The sequence below is a fragment of the Pyxicephalus adspersus genome, chromosome 4, assembly GCF_032062135.1.
Source record: "Pyxicephalus adspersus chromosome 4, UCB_Pads_2.0, whole genome shotgun sequence".
NCBI classification, from domain to species: domain Eukaryota; kingdom Metazoa; phylum Chordata; class Amphibia; order Anura; family Pyxicephalidae; genus Pyxicephalus; species Pyxicephalus adspersus.
Genome location: NC_092861.1, coordinates 142,034,995 through 142,050,910, shown reverse-complemented (window position 1 = coordinate 142,050,910; position 15,916 = coordinate 142,034,995). Strand labels below are relative to the sequence as shown.

The 15,916-nt window shown below is 38.5% G+C and overlaps 1 protein-coding gene across 1 annotated transcript; it reads right to left on the bottom strand.

The window, feature by feature from the left end:
* Nucleotides 1–4,502: 4,502 nt before the first annotated feature.
* Nucleotides 4,503–15,910, bottom strand: ATF3 (activating transcription factor 3). Its single transcript, XM_072409841.1, has 3 exons — nt 10,618–15,910; nt 9,869–9,976; nt 4,503–8,964 (listed from the first exon to the last, which is right to left on the bottom strand). Exons 1-3 carry the CDS (start codon nt 10,849–10,851, stop codon nt 8,746–8,748), a joined length of 561 nt encoding a protein of 186 aa, XP_072265942.1. The 5' UTR covers nt 10,852–15,910; the 3' UTR covers nt 4,503–8,745.
* Between the last annotated feature and the right edge of the window lie 6 nt (nt 15,911–15,916).

Here is a 15,916-nt window from a genome sequence, read left to right as displayed (position 1 = left end):
CCAAGTATTTCAGAGTAATTTCAGAACTATCTACTAGATTGTAAGCTCTTCGGGGCAGGGTCCTCTCCTCCTCCTGTGTCACTGTCTGTATTCATCTGTCATTTGCAACCCCTATTTAATGTACAGCACTGCGTAATATGTTGGTGCTATATAAATCCTGTTTATTAATAATAATAATAATAATAATAATATTAGTTACATGTATGATTTTATCGTATCAGGGACGCAGAAAGTATTCATTGCTCTCTGATTCCTTCAAACATTCCCAAAAACATTCTGTAAGGTTATTTGTCTTTCTCCAAAAAAAGGTTTATAACAACGCTAGGAACAAATGACTCTTGGAAGGGCATTAGATTGTGAGCTCCTCTAAGAGACAACAACAGACTATAAACTTTGTACAGCGCTGTGTAATATGTTGGCGCTATATAAACACATAGTAATAATTATATAGCATTGTGCTGGGCTCACAGTAATTAGCATTTTCAGCAGGTCAGCTGATGAATATATTGTAAGTTCTAAGGGTGGTTCTGACTGATCTGTGGCCCCAATTTTGGCTGCTAAGAGCTTCATAAACTCTTTGCCCAATGCTGCATTATTTGCACCTTTCTAATACAGAATTTTTTGGCATTCAGTGGAGATTTCCATTTATTGGTGTGATTTCAGACTTGAAAATTTTGACTAAACTTTGAAGGTTTACAAAGTCCAGCTGAACCTCCAACTAATAAATATTTTAAATGTGCAACCATGCAGCTTAACACATGTAGAAGCATTAAAACAAAACTGTGTTTGATGTGTTGTGCGTTTAGGAGATATTTGTAAATTTTTATATGAAGCTTTCAGAACATAATGTTAAGGTAGAACTAAATGTAAAATAAAAAAAAATGAGATCAGGCCTGTCCTTCATTGCAGAAGCGACAGGGGATGACTCTTCTGCACTATATATATTACACTATAATAATAATAATAAACAGAATTTTTTATATCGCTAACATATTACGCAGCGCTGTACATTAGTCAGGGATTGCAAATGACAGACAGATACAGACAGTGACACAGGAGGAGAGGACCTTGCCCCGAAGAGCTTACAATCTAGTGGATAGATTGCATTTTTTAATACACTCACCTGTCCTCGTTCCGTCACAGATGCTGCTATCTTCTTCTTTTTCTTCTTTGGACATCTTGATTGGCCGGGCTGGGATGACGCAGAGGAGTTCACAGTCTTGAGGAATGTCAGGATACCCGGCATATCCTGGCATCATATGTTGATCTTTGCATGCACAGAACAGGTAGATTGTCATATTGCAGGAAGGAAATCGCCTGGACCTTTCTGCAATACAAACCTGCCTGATGCCACATTTTCAGTGAATCTGGTATAGGATTAAAAACATTTGCCAAAAACTAGGAAATTATTTTAAGAAATTCATTCCAAGTTTGCTGGATCACACAGGTTTTCCTATGACAGACTATCTTCTCTTCCAGAGCTTTAATGAATCAAACCATTGATCAATAATTTTCTGTTTCAATACATTTTTATTGATTTTCAAATTCTTATTTAAACATGTAACAAATAACAAGAATAAAAATCAATAATTAAGACAATTTTTGTGTATAAAGTACTGAGAACAATACAAAGATTAATGATGTAGTTAATTTCATTGGCATTGCTGCTATATTATCCCATATTTGTTTCCATACCTTGGGGTCTAGTGTCAGTTGTAAATCAGTTTCCCAATTTGAGATGTACCGCTAGGTGTGAGGTTTAGATGTGCCTTTTAATAAACAATTATAGAGAGTGTAATATGTTGGTGCTATATAAATCCTATCCTATATAAAGATGTCTGCAGCTACATAGAGCAGTGAGGGATTTCTTCAAACTTCTTTTATTGCTTTTTCAGAATAGTTCTGTACTTGAAAAGTGTACAGGGTCACTTTAAAGTCTTTAAAGTAGATCTAAATCTGGAGTGCATAACTCATATGTAATATTCCCACAAATAACATGCATTTTTTCCAGGAGATGGAGGAGGGGGATAGTTGAGGAATGTGACAAACATTTGGCCCCCATGTAATGCATGCTGAGCATTTCTGTAGGAATTAATCCATACGTCCAGTAGATGGCGGTGTGGAGCTGTGATTTGCAGTTTTCTCTGCAGGAAAAGTGAATGCAAAGTTCCTGCAGCTCCCAGACTGCAACACTTCAGCTCCATACTGTCCTTGTTTAATGGGCTTCTCTTTCATCACCCAAACCTTCTATTCCTTCGTTATCAATAGCTTCCAGATTTCTAATGTGATGTATTTAATTTATTATTTTTAAAAAGACAGTAAATAGTACATAACTCTGTATTTATCCCTTGTGAACAAGCTTCTAAAAATGGAGATTAGCGCTATTATACTACCAGCAAAAAGGCGATTCATTTACCTAAAGGAAGTTGCAAACAGCTGCAAAAGTGTCAAATGGGAAAAAAAGCCCCCCACTGATCATTATTGTGGCTTATGGATTCTTGCATTTCCATTCAAAGTGAGCTGGCAATCCAGCTGATTGAGCCTTTATAAAATATTGGGAAAGGAAGCAAATGCAAAAGTATGAGACGACTAAAGAGCAGTGAAAGTTTGGGATTTGGTTGCAAAAGAGGGGCAACTAAGAGCTATATATATGTAATTCATTCCCCCACCTCCTAGATTGTAAGCTCTTCGGGGCAGGGTCCTCGCCTCCTCCTGTGTCACTGTCTGTATTCATCTGTTATTTGCAACCCCTATTTAATGCACAGAGCTGCGTAATATGTTGGCGCTATAAAAAATCTGTTTATTAATAATAATTATAATAATAAAAATAATAATAATAATAATAATAATTGCTGAGTCTTTTTTTGAAGTCCTGTGCAGTGCAACTCTAAAAATTCTTCCAACTATGTTTGCTTCGCCTCTGAATCAATGATAATTTGCTTTGTCAATGCTATAGATGTAGAGATGCCCACTGGCGATGGTATGAGTAACACCTTGGTATTTCAGCCAAATGCCAGAACAACATAGGTCTTAGTCTTGCTACACCCCTTCTGCAGTAGGTAAGTCCTAGGTGTTCTTTTGAGCAGGGCACAGGACAACTTGGGTAGGTTGGATAAAATGGGGCCCTGGGCAAATACGAAGTGGGGCCCAAATTTCATAGCATTCCAGTGTCCTGCAACCCTTTGCCGATCTGTTTGAGAAGGTGGAGGCCCTAGGCTATTGCCCGCTTTGACCCTTATTTATAGGGCCATTGATGGAACTGTTTGATGCAGCCTTCAGTCTGTCTGATTGTTCAGGCATTGTCCCTCTGAACAGGCAATGAACCGAAACTCTTTGCCAATCACTTATATATACTGAATGTAATATTGCCACCTAGAACCTGACTGGAATTTGGCAATACTGATTGTTTTAATTTATTTATTTCTCAGATGCTCTTTTAAGTAAGTATAACCCTAACTGTGTATTTTCTTAAACTGTTATATTTAATGGAATCAAATAGTTTGACTTTGATAACTATTGATTTTTGTTTGGTCCTAGATTGGAATCAAATAAACCCATAATGAGAAAACAAATATTTTGCATTTCTTTAGTAATGCCAAAGATAATACAACTAATGATAATAGTAACAATAGTAATACTTCACTTATTCGTGAGCTGACCAATAAATCAGGGCCTCCACAGTCCTTGTCAGACACCATTAGGAAGATCATTATTTTACAAATGTATTTACAGTTAACAATCGAAAACCTGGCCATCAATAATCCGGATCCTTCAGTTTCCCGGCATGAAGTTGGGATCACATTTTCAGACTAGGGACTGCAGTACACTGTTTGGGCACTAATGTTTTCATGGCGTTGTTCTGCAGAAACAGCTGTTGGTCTTGCTTGTTACACTAAATACTCGTTGAGACGTCACTGCTGCCTGCTCCCTGGAAATGTGCCAGATGTCCGCGGGTGCTGCCAGAGGAAGGCTGGCCTGTGTATGGATGTGAGTATAACCTTCAAAAATCCAGAAATTTCAACATTCCGGCACTCCTCAAGTTCAGAGGTTGACAGATTTTTGAACGTCAACTGTATCTTTTTAAAAAAAATTCATATTATTGGTCCGCAGGATTTAAAATTATATATTTAGTGGTCCGTAAGGTCCAAAATGTGGGCGACTGCAGGTTTAGAACACATAGTGTATTTTATGAAGGTCCCTTCTTTGTTCCCCTATGTGTATTTAAATGCTAAACTTGATGACTTGTATATATTTTCACCACGTTTTTCATTCGTTTTCTTTACAATATATAACATGCTGTGACATGTTTCCCATACCTACCCCTTTCCTTCCTGACTGGATATTATATTGTTTATGTTTTTAAAAATGCTTTTCAAAAATAAAGAATGTTATAAAGACCAAGGTACCCCTTCCTAACCACCACCCCTCTGCCCCACCATTCTACTGATGTGAGGACGCAGCGACGGCACCATCAACGAAATACAAAGATACAAAGAAAAGGATTGTTTTTCAATTGTATATTTATTAAAAGTATCAAAACACAAAGAAACCTCGTAATAAAAAAACCGAAGGCCATAAAGTACCTTAATCGATAATTTGTATTTAAAATACATTAAAACATGCAGTTCCTCTCACATCTGTAATATCGTGAGCGGCTTGAAACTTAGTACCACAACGATAATTGAACCTGCAGATGTTACATCAAGTGAACACAAAAATAATAATATTAATATACTTTACATATATAGTGCTAACATGAATAACATACATGCCAGTAAACACATGGGAATAACAAAAGCCAAAAACAAAACGACGCCCGCGTCAAAATGAACGATATATGGATGTACATATATATTATATAGTAGTATTAATCATACAATGAGTGGACAGAGCAAGAGTATCTAAGGGTGAAATAAAATTATGTTGGGGACACCCATTGTTTTTTGTTTTATTTGAGACCGATCAGTGGGTTGATTTTTGTTATAAATCAAAAAAAAAGTTATTAAAGTTATACAGATGCACAGCACTCCGATTACAATGCATAGCACATCATACACCAGTCTTGTTATAAAGCTGTACTCCAGGCAGATATAAAAAGACAAAGCTTAGAATGGGAAAGGTGGAAGCAGCACAAGGAGCCGATCAGTCGTGCTGATCACTAATGGCAGGGAAGGGAAGTGATGAGCAGTTCAATGTGCTGCTTCTCCTTTAACCTTCTATTCACAGGACATGTAATGTTACTGAGCAAAATCCAGGGCTGAGCTAACAGAGCCATGAACGTCTTAGAAAAGCATAGGCAGAAATAAAGTAGAAACACCTTTTAATAAATTCATTTTTATATTTAGCCTGGAACTCAGCATTAGAACTTGGAGTAGCGTGCAGGAATTTGGCTGCTGCACAGTGCAGCCGTTCAACTCCAGCACAAAATAACTTTATAACAGAACAAAAAAATAACACTCTGCTTCTTGGATTCAAGAAAAGTACAAAAAAGGAACTAAACTATATAAACAAAAATATTTATTATTAATTAAAAAGGTGCATTAACTTGTTCTGTACCCCCCCTCTAAGGTTTCCAAAATGGCCTTCGCTGGGTGTCCCATTCCAAGTCATTGGCTGCTCCTACAACCCCCCCGTGTAGCCACACGGCTTATTTTTTGCAGAACATTTCCATAACCAAAGTATATTTTTTATTTTCTTGTACAGGTGACAGATCCTTTAAATTAAATATTTATTTCCAGCATTCACTGCTCATTCACTAGGACTCACTAGGATTTAGGTCAGTTAGGGAGTTCTGATTGGTTGCAGGAAGTTTTTGCACTTTTAGAATCATTTTTTTTCCTATTGATTTCTAATCTATTTGAGATATCGGTGAGCAGGTTTATTCTGCACCTGTACAACAAATCCAGATCACTTAGTAAAAACCATCAATATTGTGACACCGTTACACCTTAGGAATCAAGATTGCAATTAGTTCCAAGCAAAAGTTTTTCATTCATTCCCTTTCAATACCTAAAAGCCAACACAACCTAAAACCATTTCAGTCTTTGGCTGTGCCGGGGTCCCGCTGACCTCCCCATGAGCCCCCACAGCCATCAGTACTGAAATCCATGGTTGGGGTAGAGTTGACCTTTACATTTACACAGACAAAAAGTTACACTAGGGACATACAGATCCCTTTAACATGTATTGAAAGTTCTGGTACAGAATATAGTAATTAAATACATGTCATGCTGGCGTCTCATTCATACGTGTAGTATTTGTGTGTAGAGGTAATTGTCTTATTGTGTGTTGTATATTGGATGAAACACACTGTGAAATGGGCTGACAATCTCAGTGCTGTAATCCAGCTGACTGAAGCAAGTGTTTTATGGCTTATCCTATATAGCGGTGGTGTGACACTACAAGTCCCAGCATACCACTTCTAAGACTGGTGGGTGCTGGAAAGCAATGACTTGTAATCCTAGTCTATGTAACTTGCAGAATTAGCGATAAACTGCACTGTCAATTGAAATATTTAAATACTTTGTTTTTTTTTTTATCTTGCAGTATATGAAATGTTCCCATGAGTGCATGGGTTTGTATGCTGAAGTACACAAGGTGTGTTGATGCATTGGGTTGCCATTCATTATAATGGCATCTAAATGCACTGCAACACGACATGGGGCAGCGCACTGCATGATCTTTGGTATTGTGTGCTGAGGAACCCATTCATGTGAATTGGCCGCCCTAACACTATGCACACAGACACAAATGGCATCCATAGCGGTAACCCGCCCTTATCCAAAAATCAGTTTCTATCTTAGGTTTGTCCTGTGCAAAAACGAATGAGAAAGTCACAATTGAGCACAAGTGAGCTGTGAGCATTTGCCTTCCAAAACACACATTAATGCTAAGGCGATTTAACAAATATGTTAGCAAATGCATAGGAATAAAACCACAAGATAGAATATCAAAGAAGTAAAGACCTGGACTGGTTGTATACAACTAATACATAGACCTTTGCTACATGTGTGTTCTTTCTTATGAATGTAATGTATCTGCAGACACAAATCATGTCTCTGCAATATATTTTCTGTGTTACAATCTTTTCTCTGGTTGTAGCAAGCATCTGACCCTTCAGGTGTGTGAAATATCTGTTACCCCCGCTGCATGCTGTGGAACTTTCCACTGACTCATACCTTCAATAGAAACGTATAAGAGAATGGGATGAACCAAAATGTGTGGCGGGGGAGGACGTATTCTACACACCAGTAATGTGAGATATGGTGACCAGGCAGCAGCGAAACAATTATGTTTCAAGACATGGCTGATGGAAAGGGAATTACCCTGGTCTTTGTGTAATTGGCCCTAATGTAATTTTATGACAATACAGAGCAAACAATAGAGGCCAATGTCAGCTAATACTAATATTTTAGTCCCAAGTAGGCAAAAGAGGGTCAAATTCCCATCTGTCTTTTTACATCTGAGACCCGAGTGGTGAGATTTTACAGCCGTCTCTTTCCATTTATATGTGCATTCTACACCGAAGGGCACCCATTGCAGAGCATGCCACCCCTGTATATGGCATATATACCCACTGAGACCTCAGAAATGTAACAAGCCAGCATGTGACTGTGCTTGCTTGCCAGAAACAGCAAATACCAATATTATAAGAAGTCGGCATTTACTACAAGATCAGCAAAAAGTGATGAGGGAACAAATGTACTTACAAACAACCCCGAATAGAAGCCATTTCAAAGTGTGAACCCATATTCACTATGACCTTTTAGCTGGAGATCCAGCTAGAGCTCAGCATGGAGTGTCAACTCAGATTCTTGAATATATAAGTTCACCTTGGAAATTATTGTTTTGATTTTTTTCTATGCCGCAGATACACTTTAAAGGAACCTGTGCCCAGATCATGCATACTTCCATATTCCAAATAAGAAATAAAAGCACTTTAAACCAAGCCCGTATTCATCTCTGTACCTATAAGCATTATTGAAAAATTCATTTTCAAAGTTCTCAACTCAGGCAGTGAAATTTCTTACTATGGACAGCAGATCATGACAGCTTTGAGGATCTTTGAGAATGAATACCTTCATATTAAACCAGCTAGAGAGGTCAGGAATAGCTTGCTTTAAAACTCATTGATAGATAGTCCATAGTCTGGGGACAGGTGCACTTTAAAGAAACTTTTTAGTGCCCAAAGTTGTGACAACAGAAAAAAAAAATAAAACATTGACAAATACGGTGGAAGCAAAAAAACACTTCTCAAAAATAAATAGCAGAAACAAGTAAAATGTGCATCGTCGCTGAATGGATCAGTTAAGGCAGTTCATTGTATGTCTCCATCTACTTAAATACTTCTGTGGATTAGAACAGATACGTTAATGGGTGACAGATGCCATCACCCCAAAAACACTGAAATGTTTTTTTTTTTTCTTGCTTCTGTTGATTGCACAAAGTGTAAAATACAAATCAGACTGCTGAAGGAGGAAGCAGCAATCGACTAGTGAATGGAACCTGGTAATAACTCCTAAAAGGTAAAATACGTTCTTCTATTGGAGATTCCAATCCACCAGTGAATGGAAGGAGCTCAAAGCATCCTATAAAAGGGTTTTCCTTCCACTTTCCAACCAAACACATCTGATGGTAATACGATGTTGGTTCTTCCTGGTAAAGATTCCTCAGCTGCAAGGATTCTCTGATGTCCTGGACCCCCCAGGGGCACAAAGTTTATTTATTAGTCCGGCAGATGGGTGGTCAGTTTACACCCTCCGTCACCAAGTTCTGCAGAGTGCTTTCTTTGATTTGTTGAATGAAGAGTTTGCGTTCGTCCTCCGGGGTCCGGCCGTTCTGTGCTCGCACGATGCAGGTGGGTCGGTGGAGGTTCAACATGTAGATAAGATGCTGCTTCTCGTTCTTTAGTTCCTCAATCTGGGCTTTCAGTTCAGCATTGATGGATTCCAGCTTTTCAGATTCCTTTATAGAAGAAAGAAGGAAGCGATTAGGGAAAAAAATGAATAATAAAATAAAAGCATTTTTAAAATCTGCTTACTAAGGACTTTTATATCATGGAGAGCCTCTCTTGAGATATGCATGCCCATTACTGGCCATCAAAAAAGCATACGTATATGGAAGGGATGGGGGATTATTCTTACAACTCTCCAATACTGCAGTTTGTATTCCTCTCACTGGCCATGGGAGCACTGTGGCCCCTAAAAACCCGCAGATGCGGCCAACGGTGATACCAAGGAGAAACCAACACGTCTGATCTCCAACAGTGGGTGTGATTTATTTAAGCTCTCCAAAGCTGGAGAGAATACACTTTCTTCAGTGAAGCTGGGTAATCCAGCAAACCTGGAATGAATTTTCTTCAAAGTAATTTGCTAATTACTAGCAAATTTTTCGAATCTTGGACCAGATCTATTCCAGGTTTGCTGAATCACCCAGCTTCACTGAAGAAAGTGGATCTTCTCCAGCCTTGAGAGAGCTTTAATAAATCAGTCACATTTGGTTTCTTCTTGTTTCCTGCATTCAGGGTGCTTAGATAAAATGCCTTGTTAAAGTCAGACTGTTCTGTGCACATGTGCACATGCGTATGTGATTTTGACTGATCACATGACCTGATACTTCCCCAATCACTGAACTCTTACAGAAAGATTTCCTTTTTTTTTTTAGTTTGACTTTTTTTTTTAATGTTTCATTCTTTTCTGTTAGGCTGCAACTTTTTTAAAATCCTGAAGCCTGCGCAGCAAACACCACATGCGTAAACCATTTTTTCTTGAAATACGCCCTTTAGTCTTACAAATATATTATTATATATTATTATATTTTCTGCACATTGACCGGTGGGAAAGCATGTCTGACTTCTGTGTACTCTCACCTTTTGCAAGCTTTCTGTTCTCTCTTTCTTTTTGTTTCGACACTTTGCAGCCGCAACCTTGTTCCTCTCTCTTCTCCTCTTCTTTCTCTCTTCTTCCTCCGGCACAAACTGGGAAATAAAAGAACATGTCTGCATAAGTTCAAGATATTCTCCCAGCAGCATACTAACCCCCTGGACATCTCAAGGATCTTTTAATGGCTTGTGTTTGATATTAGCTGATCACAGGGATATTGATTTGTGATTTTTTACCTATCAACATGAAAGCCCCTCCTATTGGGTCTGATTTAATAAAACTCTCAAAGACTGGAGAGGATACACTTTCATCAGTGAATCTGGGTGATCCAGCAAACCTGAAATGGATCTGGTCCAGGATTGAAAACATTTGCTACCAAATACCAAATGACTTTAAAGAAATCCATTGCAGGTTTGCTGAATCACCCAGCTTCCCTGGTAAAAGTGTATCCTCTCCAGACCCTTTGTGTGTTACTTCCCCACCTCTTAGATTGTAAGCTCTTCAGGGCAGGATCCTCTCCTCCTCTTGTGTCACTGTCTTGTCATTTGCAACCACTATTTAATGTACAGCGCTATGTAACATGTTGGCGCTATATAAATACTGTTTAATATTAATAAAGCATCAAACAATCCATATCCTCAGTGTATTTAGCCATTTCCTGGTGTTCCCCTTTATATAAGAATGGTAACCAATTCTCCTGTATAACCCCTTCAATCTGACCCCAGACATAACATACCTCTGTCTTATTCACTGTCATCTCTACGGGCCGATCTGCGACCACAACGCTGTCCAAGCTGCAGGGAGCGCGGATTCGTTTATTCTGAATGGTGAACCTCAGTTCTTCTTTCACCAGAGGTGTCAGGTTGTTGAAGTCTTCAAAAGCAAATGTCATGGTTGGGGATAGGCATGGGACAATGGCGGTTGCGCTGACTTCCACTGCTGATCCTTGACCTGGGTGTTGAAGCATCATTTTTCTATGGACAAACACAAAATTCCAACAATTTAGGATGCAAAACGTAAATTTCACACTTGCAAAATATAAAGTGTGCTTTGTTCTGGCCAGGAATTATTTCAAGCTGAGTAGGAAAGGTGGTGGCATCTGTATTGTGACCCAAGTTTTCAGTGACCACCCAAAAACAGCCGGGTAGTTACTGAAAAATGCCGGGTGGTGCGCCCAACTAAAAGAACCTGGGGAGAACACCGAGTCTGGGAAAATATACCTTCAAATAACTCTTCTAATAAAAGTTCAATATTCCTAATTGCAGCCCCCTAATAATAATACAATGGAGGTCTTCAGTTTGCCAATACCTGCCCCAAGTTACCAAAAAAAGAATGTACAAGGACAGCCAGAGGAGGGAATCACCGGAGGAACGCCACCATTCCAAATTTAACACACAGGCTGCTAAGAAAAGCGTTTGGACAGCACTGATCTATGCCCGGCCGTGTACAATAAATTAATTTTTTGAATAAAGAAATAGAAAGTTTTACAAAAGATTCTACGAACAACAAGATTTCACCTCTGTGGCATAAATGAGTGCTACAAGTAACGACTTAAACCTTGACCCAAATCCCAGGATAATCAACAGAAAAACATTAGGTGACACGCATCATAGCACAATTCTCCAAATGTAAAGATGACATCACAGCGCTGCAATAAGTGGCGATGACATCACTATCCCTAGATAGACGTTCATATTACTTGTGTTCAGAAACATTGATAATGAATTTACAGCAGCGTGTGAAATGAGCTGAATCATTTGTGATTGGGATACGTCAGAAGTGACACAAATACAGCTGAAAGTTATTTTTTTTTGTTGCCGGTAATGTTACAAAGTACAAAGTCCTGTAAAAGTATAAATAGCATCTGGCTTATAATTACCCAACCTGACAATGTTATTTTTAGGGTCAGATCACCAATTAAATCATTTATTCTCTGCGGAGGTTGGTTCCAATGTAAACAAAAAGGTGAGCAAGATTTGGCTGTTCGCCTGCTGGGAAACTACTGTACAGCCTATGGTGGTGACAGCGGAGTTTCAATGTCCCGCAGATCTCCTGATGACCCCCATGTATTCCTGAGATGGGTGCTGATTTATTGAGAATCGTAAGGAACTGCTAATGCCTACTTGTTGCCTTAGGACTTTTAGAGTCCCACCTACAGATATGGAGCACGCATAGGTAGATATAGTGCGTCTGATTTATTAAAGCTCTGCAAGGTTCATCAGTGAAGCTGGGTGATCCAGCAAACCTAGAATGGATCTGATCCAGGATGGAAAACATTTGCTAATAGCAAATGACTTAAGAAATCCATTCCAGGTTTGCTTGATCACCCAGCTTGAACGTGTATCCTCTCCAGTCTTAACGAGCTTTAATAAATCTGCCCCAATCACAGCGTTGGAGACCACTCTCTCCATTTTCATACCCTGAGAGTTTTCCTTTAAGCTCACAAATATTATAATGCATTTACTAAAGAATTCATTCACTCTGATCTATATATCCAATAAGGATCTATTATTAAAAAAGAGAGAATAGGGTCACCTGTGACTGTTCTTTAATTTTTGCTGTACTTTGAGTGCCTTTTGCTGCATTACATTTCACCCGGCTGTATACTTTTAGCAGGTTGTCAGGAGTCGCCCTTTAAATGATCACATGACTATGCTGGGCATAAATGCAAGAAAATCATGACGACAGCAGGTTAATGTTAAACAGTCAGCCGGTTCATGGCCTCAGTGACCTGGCAGCGTCCTGGAGCAACCTGACATGATTACGGCTATGCAAAGCGGTGGAGGAAGGGGCTGACTTGCTGGTCTGGCACAGCGGAGGTACCACAAGTCCCAGCATGACACTGAACATATGCAGACTCTCGTTGTATTAAACATAAACAAAGTAACTTAAATTCTCAATTTTTAATGTAAATAATGAAAAAGTTGATTCTGACAAATCAATGCACTGCGTGCTTGAGTGGTGGCATTGTTTGAACCAGGAAGCAAGGTGTCACTTCCGTGAAAAGAATCCGGTTTAAATTGTGTTGTGTCACCGCAAAGGACGTTGTGTAACATGATAGAAACTACCGGTCACAGCAATGAGGAAACCAACCGATCCCAGTGACATCACCAGGTAATGTTCAGTCACCGTGACGTGCACCTTTCTCTCTCACTACCTTTGCTTCCAGATTCCTGAGATTCTTCCGAAATCTGCCTGAAGGTCTAAATCAATCCCAACCGACCACGGTGACAATTTGACATCATGTGATCTCTGTATTCAGACTTCTATAATAATGCAAAAATCAAGTAAACTTTACCAAAGTGCCAGATATGATTGGACGTTATGAGTTACAACACAACAAATGTGCAACACACTCCAACAATCCTAATTCATATTCATTTAAATATATGCCTCAACAATCTATTCATTGCTATATGGGCCGATAAATACTGACAATGTACACAGTTGTAGGGGCAGATCACAGCAACACAACTTGATTTATTAAACCAGGTCTATATTTGAGTTCTTCACAGTACATATCACTATATGAGTATATTCTTCTTATTATATAGAAATACATAGCAGACAGCTCGTTTACAACCAATTCACTGTATGCAGACTATTCACACTATGGTGCTGTGTTAGCACAAGCATAAATGGGCAGCACGGTGGCTCAGTGGTTAGCACTAGGCTCCAGGTTCTAATCTCGGCCAGGACACTATCTGCATGGAGTTTGAAGGTTCTCCCTGTGTTTACGTGGATTTCCTCCCCCATTCCAAAAACATGGGGTCCAAAATTGGTGAATATACGATTTTTGTAGCACTTTGCATTGCAATGAATGTTCACTGCACAGCAATGTTAGTCTAACAGTAAAGTGTGTAGCAGTGACTTTAACAATAAATGGCACCACATTGCAAATACATGCCCCCTCTATATTGAGATTTACCCCTTATATTTTTGGATGCCCATTTGGTAAAAGTGCTTAAATAGTAAAGTTGGGTCAAAAGTTTTTTTTTCTAATGGTGCATACAGATGATAGATTTTTATTTGTGATTGTCTCAGGTGAAAACATTGATACAGTGGCCCCCTGAAGTCATTTAATGATCTACCCTGCGGCCCCACAGCCAATGACGGGATGCTCTCCCCTCTCCATAGAACAAACAAAAATCTGGACAGAATTTACTTGCTGCTCCTGTCACTGAAGATGATTGCTACTGATTGATAGCAACAAGAATGAAGTGTCTGTATGGAGTTTAAATCTTGCATAACATTGGGAAAGAATAAAACTGTGTTGGGTCTTTGTTGCAAATTTTTGGAAGAATAGGGGCAGGTTGGAACCCCTGTCTGGTTTATTCCGTTATTAAACATTTTTCCTTAATTTCCCTCACAACCAGCAAGACAGACATTGAGCAGAAATCTTTCGCCAGTATTATAAAATTCAGAAAATAAGCAGAAATCTATTTCCGGCATCATAAAAATTCACACAGTGCTTCTACACTTTCCTTTCTATCCACATATAACTTAAATGTTTTTGTCTTGACCTAGACTTTAAAATCTCCTCTGTCCCTGCTAACCTTTCCCATAGACAACGTCATACATGTCACCCGACACATCCCATTCCGTGAGACGCACACTCAGCTCAGGCCATACGTCTGCACATAAGGGAACTAACTGTCTATTCCTCTTCACTTTTACACTAAAGTGAACAAAGAATGAGTTCATGTGACCAAGAGATCCACAAAAAGTGCAAAGAGGGCCACAGAACACAACCATCAGAACAAGCCAAGTGGAAATAATGGAAATTCATAATATGACATAATATACTCTATTATATATCATGGTATGCAAGCACATCAAACACTGATATATACAATGTATTCTTATCTAACCCCCTATAATCTGATAATACAAAAATTATACCAGTAATCATTATGTGAGCACATATATATACCCCATCATGCAAACATTACATGAGCACATCATACATAACAAAAATCAGAGTGGAAACAATGCTATTTCATGATGATAATATGATATGTATATTTCTAGATTGTAAGCTCTTTGGGGCAGGGTCCTCTCCTTCATCCTGTGTCACTGTCCGTATTGTCTGTCATTAGCAACCCCTATTTAATGTACAGCGCTGCGCAATATGTTGGCGCTATATAAATCCTGTTTATTAATATTAATAATAATAATCCCATGGTATTTCATGATAATATAAGTATATTCCATACTATTTCATGATGATATGATATGTATATCCCATGCAGTCATGTTATGTGATCACATCATATACTTTGTCCTAAATTCCTGGAACTGTAATACAGAAGATATCTCTGCTGGGTGACAGGTTCATTATATCTGATAAAAGTTTTAATCCCGGCAATAAAATGGTGTTCACTCTCCAACCTTCTTATCTGTACAGATATACACAGATTGCTCCAAGTCACACAGCCTGCTGCTTCCTACACTGACCATCTATGACGGGGTCAGATCTGTATATATCAAATGGGCAAAAGTCACATGACACTGGGGGCTCGCCTTCTACAAAACTTCTCCTATACAGAATATATTGGGGTGGGTTAGAGACAGAGCCTGTGAATATTATTAGATCTTTACATTGTATCTATGGGAAATAGAAATAGTAGATACAATATTTATTTATTTACAGTGTGTGGTCTGTGCTTAGGAATTCATTGTTAATCTTTTTCTTTTTTTGCTACAAGAGACAGAGAAAATAGAAATAAAAAATAAGAGATATAAAGAGAGAAATAAAGAAATTGAGAAAAAGAGAGAGAGAGAGAGAGAGAAAGAATGATAAAAAATAAAGAAATAAATAAAACTTTGAAAAGAAAAGATAAATGTAAAGAAACAAAAAAAGGATTTGTTCTGTAATAATTGTGCATAGTTTGTTAGGAGGGATAAAGAGAGGTTTAAAAAGCAATAAAGAAGTAGAGAGTTAGATGGAGGAGAGGATCGGTTTGTGTCCTGGTCTATGGAGTAATATTTGGTATATAAATGATATTTTGTTCTCTTATATTAACCCCCCGTGT